General features: G+C 39.0%; 2 protein-coding genes across 3 annotated transcripts; both read left to right on the top strand.

Annotated features, from left to right (window-relative positions):
* The first annotated feature begins 993 nt into the window (after window positions 1-993).
* On the top strand, window positions 994-7,740 carry LOC144713491 (casein kinase 1-like protein HD16). Its single transcript, XM_078588086.1, has 16 exons — window positions 994-1,683; window positions 1,932-2,060; window positions 2,146-2,219; window positions 2,322-2,391; window positions 2,658-2,713; window positions 3,099-3,170; window positions 3,250-3,344; window positions 3,427-3,493; window positions 3,574-3,703; window positions 3,790-4,008; window positions 4,084-4,226; window positions 4,498-4,672; window positions 5,619-5,709; window positions 5,794-5,951; window positions 6,609-6,797; window positions 7,319-7,740. Exons 1-16 carry the CDS (start codon window positions 1,309-1,311, stop codon window positions 7,376-7,378), a joined length of 2,103 nt encoding a protein of 700 aa, XP_078444212.1. The 5' UTR covers window positions 994-1,308; the 3' UTR covers window positions 7,379-7,740.
* Window positions 7,741-18,549: 10,809 nt separating this feature from the next.
* LOC144713901 (translocator assembly/maintenance protein) lies at window positions 18,550-21,745 on the top strand. 2 transcript variants are annotated; one of them, XM_078588637.1, is made up of 10 exons: window positions 18,562-18,737; window positions 18,811-18,867; window positions 19,595-19,654; window positions 19,738-19,806; window positions 20,511-20,603; window positions 20,681-20,785; window positions 20,964-21,041; window positions 21,138-21,260; window positions 21,331-21,412; window positions 21,489-21,745. In XM_078588637.1, exons 1-10 carry the CDS (start codon window positions 18,639-18,641, stop codon window positions 21,683-21,685), a joined length of 963 nt encoding a protein of 320 aa, XP_078444763.1. In that variant the 5' UTR covers window positions 18,562-18,638; the 3' UTR covers window positions 21,686-21,745. The 2 variants fall into 2 exon arrangements, with proteins under 2 accessions (XP_078444762.1, XP_078444763.1); XM_078588636.1 differs by lacking the exon at window positions 18,811-18,867 and having other exon boundaries at window positions 18,550-18,737.
* Window positions 21,746-22,336: the final 591 nt, after the last annotated feature.

Here is a 22,336-nt window from a genome sequence, read left to right as displayed (position 1 = left end):
ATCTTGAGGAAGAAAAATTCCTTGCTTTGCACTCAAATAAACAGCCCGGGGTTACATCAGAATTAAAGAGTCTGACGGGTAAGCAGAGAATATTTTGACCTAAGTTTATACGGACAAAAGTATCGGACTGGGAGGCATTATTTATAAATGTTTAATCCAAATTACTTAATCCAAATTATTTATAAATGTTTTTAAACGCAAAATAAAAATATCGACAAAGAAAAAGTCCGTATTTTGAACTTAAATCAACAGTCTGCGGCTGCATCTATAATAAAAAGATAATATTTTAATAGTCCGTATTTTAATAGGTTAATAAGATAATATTTTGCTTTAAGTTTAGGAGAAGAAAGTTTGGGACTGGGGAGACATTAGAAAGTTTATTGGTGTTATCTTAATCCGAATTTTTCATAAATGCTTTAAATGAAACTCTGAAAAAGTCCTTATGTTGAACTAAAATAAACAGTCAGAGGTTACATCTATAATAAACTATTCTGACGGGTTAATCAGATAATATTTTGACCTAAGCTTATACGGATTAAAGTACGGAACTAGAGAGGCATTGGAAAGTGTATGGGGTGTCGAATTATTTATAAATCCTTTTTGAATTAAATGAAAATCTCGAGAAAGAAAAAGTCCTTATTTTGCATTTAAATAAAAAGCTAGGGTTTACATCCATAATAAAAGATTCTGACGGGTAAGCAAAGAATATTTTGACCTAAGTTTATGCGGATAAAAGTATCGGACTGGGGAGGCATTAATATCTCAGTCCAAATTATTTATAAATGTTTTTAAACTTAGATGAAAATCTTTGGAAAGAAAAAGTCCTCATTTTGCATTTAAATAAACAGCTTGAGGTTACATGCATAATAAAAGATTCTAATACGTTAATCAGATAATATTTTGACCTAAGTTTATGTGAAGAAAAGTTTACGGGGTGTTATCTCAATCCGAATTATTTATAAATATTTTTAAACTGAAATGAAAATCTTGAGAAGTAAAAGGCGTTGTTTGCGCCGTCGAGCGAAGAACGAACCCTGTAGCGGCGTTCTTCCCAATTTCTCCGAAACGCCGATCTTCGATCCGCAGTCGACCTGCGATCTTCGTCAACACGTCGGAAGGATCGTCGCATCCGCCATTCTTCACCGCCGATCGTCCGATCGCTCGCGGTTGAGAGATTCATCAGTCCAAATCCTGATTTCTTGGAGGTTTTTCGGTTTTTTTTTGGGATTTTCTGATCGGATTGGGGCAGCATGAGGGGATGATGATCGATTTGGGAGGCGAGTTGATCGAAGGTTGTATGGGCCAAGAATGCCAGAACTGCGGAGCGGGGTACGGCGACGGGGGCGTGCTCTAGCGCCGCCGCGGGGGACTTCGTTAGAACCTCCGACGAGGAAGACGAGGGGGCGAGCAGCTGCAGGAAGGTCGCTGCCAGTGAAGGGATCCAAAGCTGTTGCAGGAACGTTGAGGAAGCCAAGAACGAGACTAGCGGCTTCAAGATTGTTCTTGGTAGAAGAAGGGAACGTTTCTAAGCAGTTGGACTGCGTCCCCCTTGAAGCGGAGGAAAAGGCCAGGGAAGAAAGCCAGAGGGAGAAGGGAGCCATGGCTGATGAGAGCGGAGGTTTAAGCGCTAACAGGGCTGCGGGTCAGGAGGAAGAGGGCAGCACTGCACCATTTCCGGAGAGGGTAATCTCTCAATCATGAAAAAATACAAATTTTATCGCGCTTATCATTTTTTTTTTTCATTTTTTTTGTTCTTCTTTTCACTTCTACTTGATCATCTGTTGGGAGCCTGGTTTGGTTTTTCTTTATTACTGTTTTGAATGCTTGAGCTCGTGAGCACTTATCCAGTTTTTTCCCCTGTGGTTTCGTGCTGATTAATCTCTGGCTTTGTTGATTGTTGCTTGAATAGTAATCGTGAAACTAATTTTCAGGTCCAAGTGGGAGGATCCCCGGTGTATAAAATTGAGAGGAAATTGGGTAAAGGTGGGTTCGGCCAGGTTTTCTTGGGTCGACCCATCTCTGGTAATGGCGATTGGAACAATGGGCCTGGCGCTGTGGAGGTATAATTCCTGTCATTCTATTACAAATTGTGTTTTGAGTGTGTTTTCCGCTTTCTCTTGCCTAAATCATCTCACTATTTTGCAGGTTGCTTTGAAATTTGAGCACAGAAGTAGTAAAGGATGTAATTACGGTCCTCCTTACGAATGGCAAGTTTACAGGTCCGAGATTCTACCTTTCTTCGTGCGTAGTAATTTTTGTTTCTATCGGAAATTATGCATTAGATCTTCTGAAAATTGTATTTCTTTTTTTGTCTTGAGCAGTGCTCTTGGAGGGACTCACGGCGTTCCCAGGGTACACTATAAGGGAAGATCTGGAGATTACTATGTCATGGTATAGTCACGGGCTCTACTTCTTTTATCATTTTCTTTCAATAATATTTTCCGCATCAAATAAAACAGTATTTTTTCTTTTGATCCAGAATTAAATAATTTAATCTTGCATTTTCTTTTGGGCGAGAATTTTTAAGCGTCTGCACTGGTTTCATAGGCTGTGTCATAGTCGCATCGCTCTTTGGCCATCAGTTTCATTTCAATTTTGTTTTCTTCTTTTATACTTAAATTTCCAAGAAAACGTTTGTGATTTAAGTTATCGTTCAGGTGATGGACATGTTGGGACCCAGTTTATGGGATGCGTGGAATTCTTCTGGTCAAACGTGAGTTCTTTTGCTGTTCCTTTTTATTAATTCTTGACCGAACATTTTTTGTACCAATCGTATGATGATGGCTTTAATGATGTTGTGTTTTTGAGTTCTTGTATATCTTTCTCGGATTTTTGTTGTGTAATTTAATTTGGCCTGAATTCAGCCCTAGTGGCCAGATTTCTTCAACCAGTGTGCTCATTTTCTCAATTTTTAAATTTATTCTATTGGCTTTTGGGTTGTCTGTCTCCTCTGTTTTCCAGTTTCAAAGTTTCATTTTTTAATTCATTTGTCCATAACATACTGGAAATGTAAATAGATTCTCGCTTCATGTTCATCAACTTTTAGAATTTATCACTGAATTCACATGTCTTAACTTATTTGGTTAAATAATTTGCAGGATGTCCTCGGAAATGGTCTCATGTATTGCTGTGGAGTCCATCTCGATCCTTGATAAGATGCATTCTAAAGGGTAAGGTTATTTTTTTTGTAACGTAATTACATAATTACATCTCCTTATATAACGTCATTATTTTCTCTCATCGGATTAGATTTGTTCATGGTGACGTGAAGCCAGAGAATTTTCTATTCGGCCAACCTTCAACGCCGCAAGAGAAAAAATTGTTTTTAGTAGATCTTGGTTTGGGTAAGGCTGTTCTACCAGAATACATTTGTCGTTTTTCCAGTATTTTCTGGATTTTTATAAAACAAACATCCCTTCTGTAAAGCAACGAGATGGAGAGACAACTCCAGCGGCCAGCATGTTGAGTATGATCAACGCCCCGATGTATTCAGGTTAGTTAGTTGATATACCTTGAATATTTACGATATTAATTTTACGTTTAGTGGCAAGTTCTTAAGATTTCTCTTTTTAGAGGGACTGTGCGGTATGCTAGCGTTCATGCTCACTTGGGAAGAACGGCCAGCAGAAGAGATGACTTGGAATCTCTTGCTTACACTCTCATTTTCCTTCACAAGGGGAGGTTACCGTGGCAGGGATACCAGGTATGGGAGCTCTTGAGGATGAATTTTTCGATATATGTTTATTTATTGTTTTTTCGATATTTGTTAAATCGTTTTTTTAATCTCAGGGAGAAAACAAGTCGTTTTTAGTGTGCAAGAAAAAGATGGAGACCTCACCAGAAATGTTGTGCTGCATGTGCCCTGCAGCGTTCAGGCTGTTTCTTGAAACCGTCATTAACTTGAAGTTTGATGAAGAGCCCAACTACGCAAAATTAATTTCATTTTTTGATGGGCTTATTGGGCCGAACCCAGCTCTTCGGCCCGTCAACACTGATGGAGCTCAGAAGGTAAAATATACCTCCCGTCATGTCATACAGTTCAATTTCAAAGTTTGTTTTAACGTCATTCATTTGCTTTTTCAGATAGTGTACCAAGTTGGTCAGAAACGGGGCAGACTCACGATAGAGGAAGAAGATGACGGTCAACCCAAAAAGAAAATTCGAGTTGGTGTTCCAGCTACACAGTGGATATCAGTTTACAATGCCAGAATGCCTATGAAGCAAAGGTTCTGATATTTTCCTGCCTTTTTTAATTAAAACATTTGCAGCGTATTTTTAAAAAGGATCAAAGAAATGGGGGATAGTGCAAATAAGTGATGAAGAACACTGCAGAATGGGAGGTGGCACAGAGTTGTTCCCCTCGACGAGCTTAACTTATAAATATCATTCATTTATATTTTTCTGATTATTTTGGTGAATTTCTGCTTTTTCTTGGATTTGAGGTAAATCCTCAGTTGGTAATTGATGAATTTATTCTTTCCTGGAACGTTCAAGCAGGTACCATTACAATGTGGCAGATGTCCGTCTTGCGCAGCACGTGTCACGAGGCAACGAAGATGGCTTGTTCATCAGCTGCGTAGCTTCCTGTAATAATCTTTGGGCCCTGATCATGGACGCTGGCACAGGCTTCATTTCCCAGGTCCACGAGCTCTCCACTTATTTCCTCCACAAGGTATCCTCTCTCTCTTACTCAAATGTTTTATCTCTCTCTTCTTCTCACTTCCGCCGACTTTTTTATTGCTCTGCTTCTCACGCTTCTCAATTCTTTTTTCCTCCGTCTCTTTCTCTTTATCCAACTTTTATTTCTCCTTCTCAATATACGCTAAATTGTATCTCTCCTTTCACTCGACTCAAATTATTTCTCTGCTCAAGTACAATCTCTACTCCCTCTGCTCTAAGTTTCTCTCTCCTTCCTGTTCTACCCAACTTTCATCTCCCTCGCATTCTGACTCTGCTCGAATTTTTACCTGTCACCTTTCACTCTACCCAGTATTTTTTTACCCCTCCCTTTTATATCCTTCGCCGTCTCACCGTAGAAACGTTTATATCTCTCTTCATCACACTCTATCCAATTTTTAAACTCTTTCCTTCTCACTCTACCCAACTATTTTATCTCCCATTTGCTCTCTGTTCAATTTTTTTCTCACTTCTCCTCCATCTACTCAATGTTTTATGCACCTCTCTCTCACTCTATACAACCTTTTTGATCTCTAGTGGAATTTTTTACCTCACCTCCTCACTCTACCATAGATTTTTATCACTACCCAACTTTTATATCCCTCACCTTCTCACTTTAGAAACGTTTTTCTCTCTCTTCTTCTCACTCTGCCTAATTTTTTATCTCTCTCACTTAACCCTTCTAATTTATCGCTTATTCACTCTATATTCAATTTTTTCTCTTTCCTCCATCTACTCGATTTTAGTCTCTCTGACTCTATCCAACCTTTTTTTTCTCCTCTCTGCGTCCTACTAAAATTTTTATCTCTCCTCTCTCTAACCAACTTTTTGTCTCTCATTTTTTGTTAAACCAACATGCTATCTCTGGCCGTCTCTCTCTCTGCCGAGTTCGTTATCCCTCAGAGATTATCTTCACCATTTTCTATGACTGTGGGGTGCAGGAGTGGATCATGGAGCAGTGGGAAAAGAACTTCTACATCAGCGCCATCGCGGGAGCCACAAACGGGGGCTCGCTCGTGGTTATGTCAAAAGGTTTGAGTCTTCTGAAGATCCTAATCCTCACTTTGCCTCTCTTCTTGCGTTGACTTTGGACCTGACTGGTGCTGATGCGGACAGGTACCCAGTACACGCAGCAGTCATACAAGGTCAGTGACTCCTTTCCATACAAATGGATTAACAAGAAGTGGCGGGAGGGCTTCCATGTCACCTCCATGGCCACCTCTGGCAGCCGCTGGGCTGTCGTCATGTCCCGCAACGCCGGCTTCACTGATCAGGTCACAACCAAGCCCCAACCCATCATGATGATGACGATGATCATGATCATCAATTTCTGCAAACAATTAGGAGTTCCTCACTGTCATCTACTAGAGACAACGAGTCATCCGTTTCATCTATGAAGGACGATGAATTGTCTTTCTCGTCGTTCTCGTCATACACAGCCAGAATGAGAGGCTGGGCACAATGTAGGGATGGTCTAGTCGCAGCCGTTGGGTGGTTGCACAGAGTCATTGGGTGGTGCAGTTTCGAATTTCCCAATCACCTGTGGCCCTTGCACAGAGGCATTTGGGGTCGGGCGGATCAAATGGGCTATCTTGATCACTTATTTAATAAAAAAATATAAAATTTAATAGATGACTTCATATACCCGTTAGGGTTTATCTATCCATCGGACGACGACACCATCGACGTCCGACCCCTCCTATCTAGGTACCGAGCCATCGTCGTCGGTACCGACTGGACGATGTCCTCAACGACGTCCGGCATCAGATGGATAAGATGAAATTGGGGGAAAATGAAATATTAGGTGAATTTGGAATGGATATGTAGAATAGGCGTACCCTAATCATCCTCATGATAACCACTTGCATTCGAAATTAGTGTTTTTTCCTTGAAATTGAGGTGTAAATTGTTGTTGATGGATGATGGTGAAGGTAGTGGAATTGGACTTTTTGTACCCAAGCGAGGGGATCCACCGGAGATGGGACACAGGTTACAGAATTACGTCCATGGCGGCAACTTGGGACCAGTCCGCGCTCATCTTGAGCGTGCCTAAGAGGAAACCGGCAGATGCGACCCAGGAGACCCTTCGAACAACAGGCTTCCCCAGCTCTCATGTCAAGGTACTGTGATTCTTTCCATTGCTTTAGGAGTTTAGGACAAGAAACTGGTAAGGGTTTTTTCAGAGAATCATCTCTTTCTCTCTACATATATCGAATTAATCTCTCCGTGTGTAGAATTGCCGGACCATCTGATCATGCCTAGGTTTGTGAGATTTTGTCAACTATATCTGTCTCTTTGCATGTTGAATTGTCTTGGCAATTCAAAAACTAGAGAGATAAATGAGAAAGTGAGATGGGTTTTTTAGAGAGAGTCATTTATCTCCAACTATGTCTGTCTCTCTGCATGTTGAATTGTCTTGGCAATTCAAAAGCTAGAGAGATAAATGAGAAAGTGAGATGGGTTTTTTAGAGAGAGTCATTTATCTCCAACTATATCTGTCTCTCTGCATGTTGAATTGTCGTGGCAATTCAAAAGCTAGAGAGATAAATGAGAAAGTGAGATGGTTTTTTTTAGAGAGAGTCATTTATCTCTCTATTTTTCGAATTACCTGACCATGTGATGTGTCTATCATTTTTTTCAGGACAAATGGGCGAAGAATCTTTACCTGGCGGGCGTATGCTATGGACGGACTATCTCTTGATCGCATGCTGTGGACTTGAATCTCATTTCCCTATGTTCCATGTTTGTCTCTGTTTCTCTCTCCATTTTTAATATCTCTCTCTTTTTCCCTTTGATCTCTATTTCTACCTTGGCCTCTCTGTGATCTGTTATGTCTGTATCTCTATCTCAATAGTCTGCATCTCCACCTATATTCTATATCTCTATTACAATCTTCATCTCCATCTCTACCCCTCCATATCTATCTCTAACTTATCTGTATCTCTATCTCCACTTCTACATCTGTCTCTCAGACGCTGCTGGCAAGGAGGAATTGGCAGTGCATTGGAAGATGTTATCTGATCTGATGTGACAGAAGGTTGAAAAAAGATTTGTTTTTGTTTCTGTTTCTCTGTAAATTTTCATTCCACCATTCATCCAGAAACCAAGAGGAGACAGAAGTGGAGAAAGAAAGAGAAAGGTTAAATTGATAGAGAGAGAGAGAGAGTGTGTGTGCGGTTTCATGTAATCGTTTGACCTATTTTTGAGGATGGAGGTCATAGTCAAAAAGCAAACAAGAGATGTATGTAGGGAGAGAAAATGCAATGAAGTTGGATAAGTGGGAGAAGTGTATCATCTTGGTCCTATACAAGCCATCTGGGGTCAGATGGAGAGATATGGAGAGACATCAAGAGAGAGAAAGGGACTCTACGCAAGAGAGAGATAGAGAGAGAGGGAAGTATATAATTGTTTAACGATAAGTTTTGAGTTATAATTAATGATTCAGATATTCTCTGACCCTTTGGAATAAACAACTCACTCTTCTTTCGCCTCCTAGTTGTACATCTTTGGTTGTGCTCTCTCACTTTTTAACAACTCAACTCTCAATTAGAAGAAAAACTCACTTGCAGAAAGTTGTTTGGATCTAATCTCAAGAACTTCCTAATGTGACTTTCTAATTCAACCATTTTTCCATGTCAGTATTCAATTACTTGGATCTGATTCAGAATGTGTTTTCCTATTTAATGTTCTTTTAATGAATTTTCTTGTATTATCTGCTATTGAATGCTCTTCTTCAGTTCATCATTATGCAGTGTTCTGAGTAAACTTCTTCATTTCTTTCTGTGTGTGCCGATATGCCATTTCATATTTGCAGACGCATGATTGTCCATGTTTTTCTTTTCTAATGCAGGTGTATATAAATTATTTAGGTTCTTCTAGATTTCATTTATACCTATTATGTATCATGACTTAAACCATCTCCTCTCTCATTCTCTCATGGCTCTCTCACCTAAGATCTTTCCCTGTCTGAACAACATTTCCCTGTCTGAGCTAATTCTTAATTTTCTCTGTCCCACAATTCTTGCTCTAAGTATTTTGCTTCCAAATGTAGTTGTACATGAATCTATTTAAGTTTTTATACATTTCATTTTTACATATTCTGCATCATGAGTCATGAATCAAACCATCTCTTCCCTTGGCTCTTCCTCCTCAGTATGTCCTGTTACCTGAGCGACATTTTATTTCCCCCTTCCTTTTGATGAATCCAAAATTATGCATGAAATCATAAACAGTTTAAGCCCATTTTGATATCTTTACTTTCATACAAGCCTCATTTAACGAGAAATTACATTTGATGCATGAATTGAGCCATCATGTTAAATTTACATATTTTATTATGATTTTTACATAATTTACGGGCCCAATTGTTTTTCACGCAAAATGTATTTTAACATTGTGAGTTTTAATGAGGTGGAACATAGTTTAAATTTTCATTCTTCTCTTGAGTTGTTTTTTTTTATTTTTCTGGGCTGAATTAAATTTTAAATAAATATAGAAAGAAAAAAAATTCTACTTGGAGCTAGTGTCGGTGCTAGGTGTAGCAGCGCTCAAACCAACTATAAGCTGACAAGCACAGAGCACTCAAGCTGCGCGGGGCCAGCAATCATGGCGCCTGGCAAAATCAACAGCACAAGGATCCCATCTAGTCCCATACGACCCACATTGAGGCCCACATTACAAGCCCATTGAAGAGATAGCGCAGAGGGGCTCGCGCACATGTAAATAGGTTTAATTTATTCAACTGAAGTTCATTAGTGGAATTTCAAACTTTTACGATATGGGATATGCTTCGAATGGCTTTCTTTCTGGTCATCGTTGAGCCGCACTGACAAGAGAATAAGGAAAACTATGACCAGGCTTCTAGCCAGCCCCACCCAAAGTCCATGTCATCATGAGACTATTTTAAATATGCTCGGCTCTTGAGGAACCCAAGTGAATAGAGAGATTGATATGTGGTGAGAACTTCCTCCAGCCTAGCCCTCACCTTCGAAGGGAACTAACCCACTTGAAGAACTAAATTTTAAATTCAACCAACATCATGAGAAGATCTTTTGGCTTGGTTATGCATCATTGCTAAGGGACTATAAATGTTTAAGTAGGGGGTATTTGATAGACCCAAAATGTGGTATGTAAACATACATATTTAAAAGTCATTCTGGCAACATTTCATGTGCATTATCTTCAACTTTACAAGAACTTTGAATTTCATGCACTAAATGGAGAAAGTGATAAAACAATGCATTTTAATTTCATTTTTACATGTTCTACATACTCAAGTATTTCTTAGTAAAAATATATGTTAAACATTATAAATATAATGAGATTAATGCTCTATTTAGTATTTCATCTATGCTATTGCAGGGAAGAAGGCGAAGTTGAAGAAAGAAAGAAAATAAATAATTATTAAAGAAGAATGAAAGATGAATAAAAAAGAGAATAAGGAATAAAAAACTTGGGTTCTATTGGGCTAGTTAGGGGCCGACCAGGTGCCACATCACCCAAACTGCAGGCAGGCGAAAGCAGGAGCGCTCAAGCCTACAGGCAGCCAGCAAGGGGTGGCAGCCAGCAGCAAGCCTAGACGGCTCCCACAAAGAGGCCACAAAAGAGGCCCATTGAGGCTCACAAAGAATAACAAAGTATGCGTCACATGTTACACTTTTTATAGCGTTTTCGATTTTAAGTTCTTCCAATATGGGATTATATCCCTTCTTTCTTACACCTTCATGACGGGCCGGGCAGAGATATAAGAAGGTCGATAACGGCCCAATAGACCACAATCTTGTAATCTTTTGAAACAAATTATGACTGGGCTTCGAGCTGACCCGACCCGAAGCCCATATCATGACAGTCCTATTTTAAAGACGTATATGATCTCATCCGTCTGATCTTCTTAAAGAAGATCGGACAGTGGGATCCTCCCTGTTTCATTTAATTTATTTTATTTTTTTTTCAGGGCTTCCTATTGGTTGCCAAGGGTGACGAGGTGATGTAGCCCATAAGCCCATTTTATGAGGCCCATTAGCAAGTTGTGGCCCAAGAAGGAGATTCTTCTAGAACTGACAGAATCTGCAGAAATATACCTAGAGCCCCTCAAAATCCTCTGACAGGATTTTCTCTGACAAGATCTTCTGACAGGATTTTTCCTGAAAAGATCTTCTGACAGGATTATCTCTGACAGGATTTCGTCTGACAAGATCTTCTGACGGAATCGTATGCCAAATTCTTCTTCTGCTAGGATCTCGGCTCTAACTTGTCAGATCTGCATATCTTCTGTTTTTTCCCATCAGGATCTTCTTGAGCCACACAAATATCTCCGGACAGCTTCTACAGGCCCTAGAATCTGCAGGATATCTCTGCTCAGGCCTGACAGGCTGCTTATCCTCTGTTTTAGCTTGTCAGATTTATTTTTCTCAATGTTTTGAGTTGTCTTATAATGGGTACAGTCATTATGGACGACCCTGCACTTCTTGTGGCCTATATAAGGTCCCCTTGTACCCCTGAATGAGCATTATTCAAATCTATTTTCTTGTTGAAACTGTTGTTTCTTCCCCCTGAGTGTTCTCTTTGTTAGAGAGTGCTTGTATGCTTGTGGATTCAAGTACAACCCCTTGTGGACTCAAAGGTTGGAGAAGCTAGTTATGTGGATTCAGGACTTAGCTACTTCAAATAGAGCAAGGCTTGTGGACTCAAGTCGTGTTTCTACACCATTCCTGTGCTAAGGCTGCATCATGAGGGTCGGGGGACCCCTCGGGGGACGAATCAGAAGAACGCCAGGCTAACGAGGCGCTGATAAGGCACAGATGGGGAACGCTGACATGGCGTGAAAGGGGTACAATGTAAGAAGGGTCCATAGCTGAAATTTAATTGCAGCCGTTGGAACTATATTATAAGGGAGACTGGACGGCCAGGGGCAGTTTTGTCCATCCCCGCGCCTGGCCGTCGACGCCTTTGCATGAGGCCATTTTCAGCCAGCAAGGGGGGACCGCCAGGCCATCAAATGGTCTGGGAGGTCCTCCCAAGCTATTAAAGGGGACTTGAAGGCACACAATTCAAGCATCTTTCATTCAAGTCTGTTTTACACGGCGGAGGACCTTTCTCAAGCTCGTTTGGATAAGTCAGAGAAGGTGACAGCTCCGGCGAGGCTCAGCCAGCTCAAGATGCGTCAAAGAAGGTTTAGAGAAGCTGGATTCACGCTAGGACGGAGGAGACGGGCAAAGGAGACTGCACACTAAAGTTAGGTCGTGGCGATCAGCACTGCCACCATTTGTCGTCGAATCAGGGCGATTCAGGTTATCTTATGAGACTATTTGGTTGATTTATATCTTTTCAGATACTTTGGATTCTTGATTTTGATTCACGATTTGAGTTTGATCGACTTTTCATGTACATTTGGTTGAACTAGTTTGTTTTGGCATTCCTCAAACACCTTGTGTGTTCGAGGAATACTTATTGATTTATATAAGTTTCTCCATTATCAACCTTACAAAAAGATCTAAATATATACATATATATCCATTTTCTTATCTCGATCTTTCAGAGGCATTCTGTCGAACACCTCTCGGGTGTCGACGGAATAACCTCTATTTCTTACTATTTTGACTTATAAAAAGCATATAATAATACATAAACATATATATCTATCTTCTTTCGATATCCTTTCAGGCAATTCTGTCAAACACCTCAAGGGCGTCCGATAGAACTGCTCCTTAACCCTTTATTTTTTACTATAAAAAATTATAAAAACTTATTACAATAAATATATTAGCTATAGAGTAAGTATTATAACTATATAAGGTATTCTCTGCAACTATAGACGATTATATATATATACATACATATATAAATACATATATATATTTACTCCGTCATTACCTCTAGTAATCCCTTTATTCCTTCTTAATATCTCTCTATAGTTATCTAACCACTTAGTTATATAATAATAGATAATTACTTATTCTCCCCCTATCTATCTTCTTAATACATATAAGTAATTCTCTAGCTTACTTAATTACACTTCGTTAACTAATATTCCCTATCTATCTAACTTCTACTTTATTCTTCTTCTTCTTTACTCTTATTAAACTAATTACTCTTTTTAAGTACTTTCTACTTCTTCACTAACAATATCACTATCATCCTTAACTATAATAACTAATATCTTACTTCTTTATTATTCTTAGTATCTATAAAATATATACACAAAATATCTGATATTCTATCTCCTCTATTGCTCTTATTAACTTAATATTATACGCACAATTTTATTTATGAATTTTGTATGATTTACATACCTTATATTTTATATCATGGAATCATGTTTATTTTGATAAAATGGTTTATATAGATGGGGCAATTCTTCTATGGATCTCTATATTTTATGGGAGAACGAAAATAAAAAAGAGAGAAAGACAAAATATTGTTGTCGATAATAGACTATGGTGGCTAGCCTAGCAGGCACTCGAGCTAGCCACCAGCCAATGAGCGAATTAATGCTCACATCGACAGCAATCGCCGAGCACAAGTACATGCAAGCAAGCTAAGCACGACCAATGGTGACACAATGTCCACAGACCACTAACCCCTTGAAAAGAGCCTGATATCAAGGTGGAGTCCGTGCCCATGGGGGGAGGGTTATTTTCAATTCAAAACCAATGAGCCTGATATACCGATCACACGTTTTCATTTTTCCCATATGGGGTTAAAATGATTTTTCTTTGTTAGTTTCAGCACGTGCTAGGTTGCAACGATCAATATAAGAATCAAGACCCAAAGGTCGGGATCTTAAGGAGATAAGATAGAAAAAATAATCGGCTTTGAGCCAACCTAACCCAAAATTGTATCTTTATGAGCCATTACTTTAGATAATGGTCAAGCCATAGCTATCCAATCTTATCATGTAAGATTGGATGGTCTGATTTAAATGTATGACTTAGTTGTATTTTATTTCCTTTTGCATGTGGGTGATTCAGGGCGGTCATTAACTGGGATCACTAGGCCACATGCATAATGAATCGTGATAGGGAAGAACTGATGTAGAAAAAGGGTGCACAATTATTGAAGGATCCATGGCAGCAATTTAAGTACAGTCATTGCCCCTCACGAAAGATAGGAGCAGAGTCATCCATTTCTATCCTGAATGGTCTGTTGGGTTATGTACCTTGGTTCAACCATAGAAAATATGGTTGGTTCTACCAACTAATTACGTATTTCTTCTTATAATCATTATATTTTGCATTATTATTATATTGTATTAAATAACAACTCAATCATTAAAGACATACTTAAAGGCCAGTCCCTTTGGGGATGACCTACTCTTACTATACAGTGGAGGGAGTTTATACTTTTATCAAATTTATTTGATTGCAGTCAAATTAAATTTACAACGACAAGTAAAATTTATTACGCAACTTGCCTCCATCAGGAGGGTGATACTCCCTTGATGTGGAAAAAGGTTGGCATATAATGCTTTCCAGGGTTTCTTTTAGTGACCCGACAAGTGCACTAGTGTAGAGACTATTCTCCATTGACCATGACATCCTCACATATTGGAGATCATTTCTTGACGCAAAAGTATTGAGATGTTGATGATGTTGAGACTGGTTCCATCATGATGGCCAAGACTCACACTCTGATAATGACACCAACAATTATGCACCTTTATGAGTTGATAAGTTGTTTTAAATTACTTTATTTCATTTTATGTAATTATATTTTAACAAAAAGACTAATTATTCCTCCCTCCAATAGACTAGCCAAGGGGAACATCCAGAAGGCACTCTATTGATTGTGGGTGATTTGTAATTGCAATTGAAACTGTTTGTTCTATTTCTAGAGTCAAAAAGGAGTATTTCTCTCTTTCTTCTTTAGTTATTTGTGATAGTTTTCTGTAGAACGCTGTTGGATTTTCATAATTATGCCTTTTCCAGTTTGATTGGTGTTTAGTTGATGTTTGTCTTTTTTTTCTCCCTTAGACCTCTCTATTTTCCTTTAAACCCCTTATGTCTCTTGTGTTTTCCCCTCACTCAAATTTTCTCTCTTTTTGCTGCACTATCTTGAATCTCCTCTCATAGTCCATATTACCTAGAAATATCCTCAACATGTTCTTCATACAGTTTTCCAGTTTCCATCATAACAGACAGGGATGATCAGCCAACAAGGATTTGTCATTGTCATAATTTGGCATCAGAAAATTGATAAACACATATTTTAGATGACTCATCATCCTTCTCTAGTCATTTTCTATTTTTTTACTCTTTTAGATGACAAGGACTGATGACGAGTAGTCATCATCCTCACTATTCATCTACACGTCAGATGACAATGATGATGATTGAAATAAAGAAAGAATTTTTTAAGGAGAAACAATTCGTTGATAATTGGATCATAGATAGTGCATTTCGATTCAAGGTACAATCTCGTAATCCATTCCAACTAAACTAACACAAGGCCATTGAAAATTTAAATATAGAAATCATAATTGAGTTCGATATTTCCTCTCTTCCTTTAGCCACTGGTGTGTTGTTGAAAGATCCAATCACCTTACTTTTTAGGACAGAAAAAAAAATTGGCTTTAAAAAAAAAAAATGGTGACAAACAAACTATGCTTTAATTAATCACACATAGGGTAGCTGAATTCAATATCTAATGCCCAAATCAATCTGAATTAATGCCAACCCATCAATAACTCAAATGGTTTTAAGTTATAATAATTTACCAAATCCGATGTAAACCCTGTGTCTCAAAAGAAAAGGGATAGTTCCAGCGCGCAACAAGAAAATAAAAAATAGTGTATCTTTATATATATATATATATCTTAAAATGATTAATGTAAAGAAAATACTAATCTAGAAATATTTAATGTTTTTAATTAATAACTGTACGGGTTGAAGTGGCAGTTTGTCACTACAGCCACATCAAGTCAGTAGAAAAACGCTTAAGAAAATAAAATTTACTTTCAAATTGTACGACATAATTTTGGAGAAAATATCATAAAAGTGAGTTTTTTCCATCTGTTTGCCATCCAATACCTGTGGACAAGATTGTTTCTCGTCCCAGGGATGGAAAACTTTCGTGTCTTTATTACACATACTTGGCATCGAAGATTAGAGAAAGATAGTGATAAAGAGAGAGAAAGGGTGTGCTTGTATGTGTGTGTGTGAGAGATTGAGAGTGGTAGAGAAAGAGCGAGAAAGAGAGAGTGAGTTTGATGGAGAGTAATAGAGAGTAATAGAGAGAAAGAGTGAGAGTGATAGAGAGAGTGAGACAGAGAGTGATAAATAAAGACTGATAGAGAGAGAGGGTGAGAATGATAGAAAGTGAGAGTGAGAGAGAATGTATTTGAGATAGAGAGAATTATATATAGGGAGAGTGAGAGTGATAGAGATGGTGTGTGATAGAGATAGAGAGAGACAGGAAGAGATAGAGTGAGACAAAGAGAGCGAGTTAGAGAGAGTGAACTGAGACAGTGTGAGAGAGACAGTGAGAAAGAGAAAGAGAGATAGTGAGACAGTGCACGTGAGAGAGAGTTAGAGTTAAAGTTAGAATTAGAGTTGGTTTGAGTTGGAGTTAGAATTAGGGAGAGAGAGAGGTAGTGAGACAGTGAGAGAGAGAGAGTTAGAGTTAGAGAGAGAGTCAGTGTTAGAGTTAGAGTTGGAGTTGGGGTTGGAGTTAGAGTTATAGAGAGAGATAGTGAGACAGTGAGAGAGTTAGAGTAAGAGAATTAGACTTAGAGAGAGAAAGAGTGATGGTGAGACAGTGAGAGAGAGTCAGAGTGATGGTGAGACAGTGAGAGAGAGTCAGAGTTAGAATTAGAGTTGGATTTAGAGTTAGAGAAAGAGATAGTGAGACTGAGACAATGAGAGAGTATCAGAGTTAGAGTTAGAGTTGGATTTAGAGTTAGAGAGAGCGATAGTGAGACAGTGAGAGTTAGAGTTAGAGAATTAGGGTTAGAGTTAGAGTTAATGAGAGAGGTAGTGAGAGAGAGAGAGTTAGAGCTAGAGAATTAGGGTTAGAGTTGGAGTTAGAGAGAGAGTTAGTGAGACAGTGAGAGAGAGTTAAAGTTAGAGTTGCAGTTAGAGTTAGAGTTAGAGAGAGAGAGAGATTGTGAGAAAGACAGCGAGAGAGAGGTAGTGAGTAGTGATTGTCCGATATCCGATATCCAGTAGAAATCTGAGCGGTTTCTGATATCGGACGGATATCGAAATATCCATCCGACATCGGATATCGGGACAGATATCGCAGGGCTCTGAATGTGGCGGATGCCGGTACCGGATATGAAATCCAATATCTGGATATCAGATATCGTTATCCGGATATCGATTTAAATGAAGAGGAATATTATATCATATGGAATAAATAAAAAGTTTCCAGTGGTATAAAATAGCTTTGGTCAGAAAGTTGTTTAAAAAGTCAGTCTGTTGTACCAGATGCCAGGCCTTTAAAATTAATGGGCCTATAATGTGCTCTGTTGTGACAGAAATCTGGCCCATTTTGTATTGGACCATACTAAGTGCAATTTCATAAGTGAACTATAAATTAAACCCTATCAAAAATCATAAAACACTCAACGAAACAGCAGATTTGACTTGCAATAGCTAAGTTACGTAGGAAAATTTTAAAAAACATATTTCGGATTAGTATTTCGGATATCGACAAAACCGATATCCGATGTTAATATCCAATATCGTCATCTAACATTTGAGATGAGGACAGATGCCGATATCGGGACGGATCACGGTATCGGATATTGTCACTCAGCATTAGGATATCAGTATGGAAGGATATCAGAAAAACCCATTTCCAAGATACGTTTAGCATCCATCCCAATATTGTCATTTGATACCAGGGCTAGGACGGGCGAACACTAATAGTGAGACAGTAAGAGAGAGAGTTAGAGTTGGAGAGTGAGAATGAAACAGTGAGAGAGAGAGGTATTGACACAGTGAGAGAGAGAGAGATAGTGAGACAGCAAGAGAGAGAGAGAGAGGTTAGAGTTAGAAAGGTAGCGAGACTAGGCATCGGGGATCGGATCGTTCAAATCTTGATCGAAAGATTCAAACGAACAAATGCCGATTCGAACTGATCTGTTCGAATTTTTCGATCGAACAGACCCTTTGTTCGTGTTAGATCAAAAGTTTCGAACGAACAATTTGGTTCGTTCGTGTTTGATCGGCCATTTGTTCAAACTGTTTGAACAAGTTTGAAAAAAGGGCCAGCGGGCACCAGCCACCAGCCACTGCCAGCGACTTTCTCTCTGGCAGTCGCTGGCGGCCGCTGGCTAACCCAGTATTGCAGGCGCCAAGATGAACACCGAATTCGGATTTGAACATTCGATTCGATCCGATTGGAACAACATGTTTGAATCGGATCGAATTCAAACATTCGATCTGAACAGGTAACTTGTTCGAACAATCCGATCCAAACCTGAAGCACAGATCGGGTTCGGATCAGATCTGAACTGGACAGATCGGTGTTCGGATTTGATCGTTAGAATACCAGATCTGATCGAACATTCGAACGATCTGTCCGAATCCCCGATCCCTGTGAGAAAGAGAGAGAGAGAGAGAGATTTAGAGTTAGAGAGAGAGATAGTGAGACAGTGAGATATATATATATATATATATATATATATATATATATATATATATATATATATATATATATATATATAGAGAGAGAGAGAGAGAGAGAGAGAGAGAGAGAGAGAGAGAGAGAGTTAGAATTAGAGAGAGATAGTGACACAGCGAGAGAGATATGTATAGAGAGACATTCTGAGAGAAAACCTCTCTTGGATGCTTAGTCTCGTGGACACAGCAAGGCTTTCTCACACCGACTGAACTCAAACTACACTACTTGAATACTACATACATATAGAGAGAGGAAGGAGAGAGAGAGAGAGAGAGAGAGAGAGAGAGAGAGAGAGAGAGAGAGAGAGAGAGAGAGAGAGAGAGAGAGAGAGAGAGATGGCGGCAGCGGAGCTGGCGGGGCCGCTGGAGATGCTGCCGCGAGTGGACTTCTGCTGCGCTTACGGATCGTTCCTCCTCCCCAACAGCGAGACCCAAGTAAGCCTTCTCTCCTCTTCCCCTCTCCCTCTCTAACTCCCCTTCTTTCCTCATCGTCTCCTCCGCTTCCCAGCCCGCCATGGTCGATTACATCCTCGGCGTCTCCGACCCTCTTCAGTGGCATGCCCAGGTTCATCATCATCATCATCATCATCATCTTCTTCTTCTTCTTCGTCTTTGGCATTTCTCAGTATCAAGAACCGAGTTTTGTGTAAAAGAATTCCCACCATGTGTTTGATTTGAATCCGAATTCCTCCTAAAATATTTTGATTTCTGTTTCGAAACAAGCAAATGTGACCCTTTTTATTCTGCTTCTTTTCCTTTAATCTCGTCTCTGTTATCATTGATTTTTCTTCTTCTTCTTCTTCTTCTCATTTGGCATTTGTTGGAAAAAAAAATCAGCTCTTTGCAATAAAATTCCTCGTTTGAGAGTTGTTTGAATTCATTCGGAGTTTCAACGAAAGGAAAGAAACCCGTTTGTTTTTGTTGAATCTCGTCTCTGGCATCATCGATTCTTCTCCTCATTCGACATTTATCTGGGTCAAAAACGCAGGCCCTTGTAAGAAACTTCATCTTTGAGATATAATTGAGTTAAATAATGGCTAAAAGGAATGTGCTCTTTTTTAGACTAAGTTCCGTTTCTTTCTCTTATGATTTTGCTTCTTAGTCATCTTCTTCAGTATGCCACACTATATTTCCCTTTTAGAGATAATTTTGAGTGAAATATGAGTTTCAAAACAGAAGGAAGATCCGTTTTTCTTCTTGTATTTCCTTTTATAATTTCAATCACTTCACTCATATCATATGTTTCATGATTGATCTTCTCTTACTTATTATTATTTTTTGATGTGGGTGAGAATCTGGAGCGGAATAAGAACCACTACTCTTCATTCATGGCTCGTCTTGGGCCAAGAGCGGTGGGAAACTTCGGCCAGGCCCTCTGTCTTCCCTGATCCGAGCCCACAGCCCACTGAAATGCCTTATTCTTGGTCTTTTTCAGATCTCCTTTGTAGCAGATCGTGTAGGTGTTGGGGTTCACTTCAATCCCTTTGTTACATGGAGAGACAAGGTGATCCCATCTCTCTCTCTCTACATATTCTTGTATTGTTGCATACCTCATATTTTCTCTCTCTACACATTCTCGTATTATTGCATACCTCTTTTTTTTCCTTCTGGATACATGCTATACTTATCCATTCCTCTTCATCTCCCTGTACTCGTCTTTATATTTATCCATCTCTTCATCTCCCTCTCTGCACTTTGTTATATTTATCCATATCTTCATCTCTCTCTATCTGTAGTTACGTTATATTTATCCATCTCTTTCATCTCTCTCTCTCTCTGCACTTCATATATTTATCCATCTCTTCATCTCTCTCTCTCTGCGCTTTGCAATATTTATCCATACTGCAGAAATCAAGAATGAAAAGAGCATCAACCCTCATAATTAGGTTTAGGATTCATTACATGTTACTTCTTGTGGGGAGAAGAGAGTCTGATATGGGGCCATGTTACTGTTTATTTACATGGAGATATGAGAGATATAGAGAAACAAGCCCATTCTTTATCTCTCTCTCTCTGCGCTATGTTCTATTTATCTTTATTTTTCTTCAATTCTCCCTATACATCCTTACATTTATCCGTCTCCCTTTGTCTCTCTGTGCACTTCGTTATATTTATACTTATTTCTCTTCATCTCTACCTATGCACCCTTATATTTATCCGTATCTCTCCCAACATATCGTTATATTTATCCTATCTCTTTCTTTGCAGATGATCAAGTATGGGGTGGTGCGGATGCAGGATCTTGTCATGGATGTGCTGACCTGGAACAGATTCTACCTCAGCGGCCGGCTGCAAAAACCAGTGTGTCAGATCAAAAGAAATTCATTTTTAAAACTGAACCATCAGTTTTTCGAATTTCATTTGGAATTAATTCCCAGGTGGAAATTTTAGTGGACGAGTACGATATCAGGAAGCTCAACGCGGTCAACCTGCGTGCTGCCATTTCTGCTGCCTTACTACTATCAGAGCCTGAGTTTTCTGAGGTTGGGAGTTTCTTATCATTTCCTTCTCTCCTTAAAAACACTTTTTTTATGATCCCCTTAGAAACACATATCATTAATTTATTTTTCGAATCGGAACATCCTGCTTAAAGAGGAAAAGCAGTGCCCTCGATATTAGCTTTTGAATCTAACATTAGTAATACTCTATTCCGAAAATCAGGAGGAATTATACATGAAAATATGTGGGCTCTCCTATTCCGGCGATCTCCGCATGCTTTTTGCGGAGGATAAGAACAAGGTCATCATCCAGAGTTCAATTCTTATGAAATCGATTTCCAAAATCTAACTTATACTGAATAAATTAAGTTGAAATTTCCGGGTTTATCCGGTGCAGGTGAAGAAGATTGTGAGAGGAAAATGGGGGAAATTTCAAGAGATGTACAGACCATGCTTGAATGAGCATTTGGAGGAGGGGTTGCTCGAGTCAACAGGGAGGTCAGAAGGGGTCTTCAAACAGGTCGACGTTCCGGGTTTTCACCCAAGTCAACAGCTGTCTAAATTTCTTAGCTTTAAATGTCAACTTTCAGGACTGTGGATTGGCTGCCACGCGTCAGCTGTTCTTGTCTCTGCCAAAATCAGCGCAGGGTTGGCTGGGGAAGACAGACCCGGGTACAAGTGCAAGAAATGACATTTAGTGGTGCTTAGGAAGGGGCATGAAGATTATTATAAATTGTGTTGGGTGCAGGAGAAGTGCAAATAACGAGGAGAGAGATGGCGGGGAGTAGTACCAGAAATGCACTGAGACGGCTGGTGATGGTGTCCAGTGCAAGGCAGGCCTTGTCTGGGCTTCTTGCAGCTGGTGGGGCTAACGCTGCTCGATATTTAGGGAGGAAGATCGAAAAAGCTTGGAGATCTCGTGGCACTAGCAATTCTTTGAAATGATTCAATATTACTCATGGTATTGATTTTGAAAGGTATACAGGCTCGTATGGTTTGAAATCATTCTTTCAGATGCAGATATGAATTGTCCTTAAGAATTTTTTTGTTGATTTACAGACATTTGGAGCATTTGAATGCATTTAGCCATGGTCTGATGAAATTAATTTAGAAATCTATAGTCGTGGGGTATGATAGAATCATCCTGCAATGCAGATATGGATTATTGGAGATTTTGAAATCAGAATTAGATGAAAGGATTTTTTTATATATTTAAGGACATTTTTTTAGCATTCCAATGCATATAGTCTATGGTTTGGGAAATAGATTTAGAAATGTATAGTCCTGGGCATGAATTCCTGGCATGACGATATGAATTATTCAAGCTTTTTGAATTCAGAACTAGCTGAGATGTATTTTTGTGAGGTTAAAACATTTTGAGAATTTGAATACATATCGTATTGGTGTGTTGAAATTAATTTAGAAATATACTGTCATGGGGTAAGATGAAATTACTTGTCGTTTGCTCATATGAATTATGCAATATTTTTAAACTCAGAATTAGCTAAAAAGGTTTTTTAATAAATTTAAGGACATTTTCGTGCGTTTGTAATTCGTATAGACATGGTGTGATGCAAATTAATTTAGAAAAGGTTA

This window comes from Wolffia australiana, chromosome 16 (genome assembly GCF_029677425.1).
Source record: "Wolffia australiana isolate 7733 chromosome 16, ASM2967742v1".
NCBI lineage: Eukaryota > Viridiplantae > Streptophyta > Magnoliopsida > Alismatales > Araceae > Wolffia > Wolffia australiana.
This window is presented reverse-complemented; position numbering and strand designations above follow the sequence as displayed.

Coding starts and splice junctions, on each gene's coding strand:
- LOC144713491 (XM_078588086.1), top strand. CDS start 1,309: ATGCCAGAACTGCGGAGCGGGGTACGGCGACGGGGGCGTGCTCTAGCG. Junction 3,171..3,249: donor GATAAGATGCATTCTAAAGG/GTAAGGTTATTT, acceptor TCATCGGATTAG/ATTTGTTCATGGTGACGTGA. Junction 4,009..4,083: donor ACACTGATGGAGCTCAGAAG/GTAAAATATACC, acceptor TTGCTTTTTCAG/ATAGTGTACCAAGTTGGTCA.
- LOC144713901 (XM_078588637.1), top strand. CDS start 18,639: ATGGCGGCAGCGGAGCTGGCGGGGCCGCTGGAGATGCTGCCGCGAGTG. Junction 19,655..19,737: donor CTCGTCTTGGGCCAAGAGCG/GTGGGAAACTTC, acceptor GGTCTTTTTCAG/ATCTCCTTTGTAGCAGATCG. Junction 21,261..21,330: donor CAGAAGGGGTCTTCAAACAG/GTCGACGTTCCG, acceptor GTCAACTTTCAG/GACTGTGGATTGGCTGCCAC.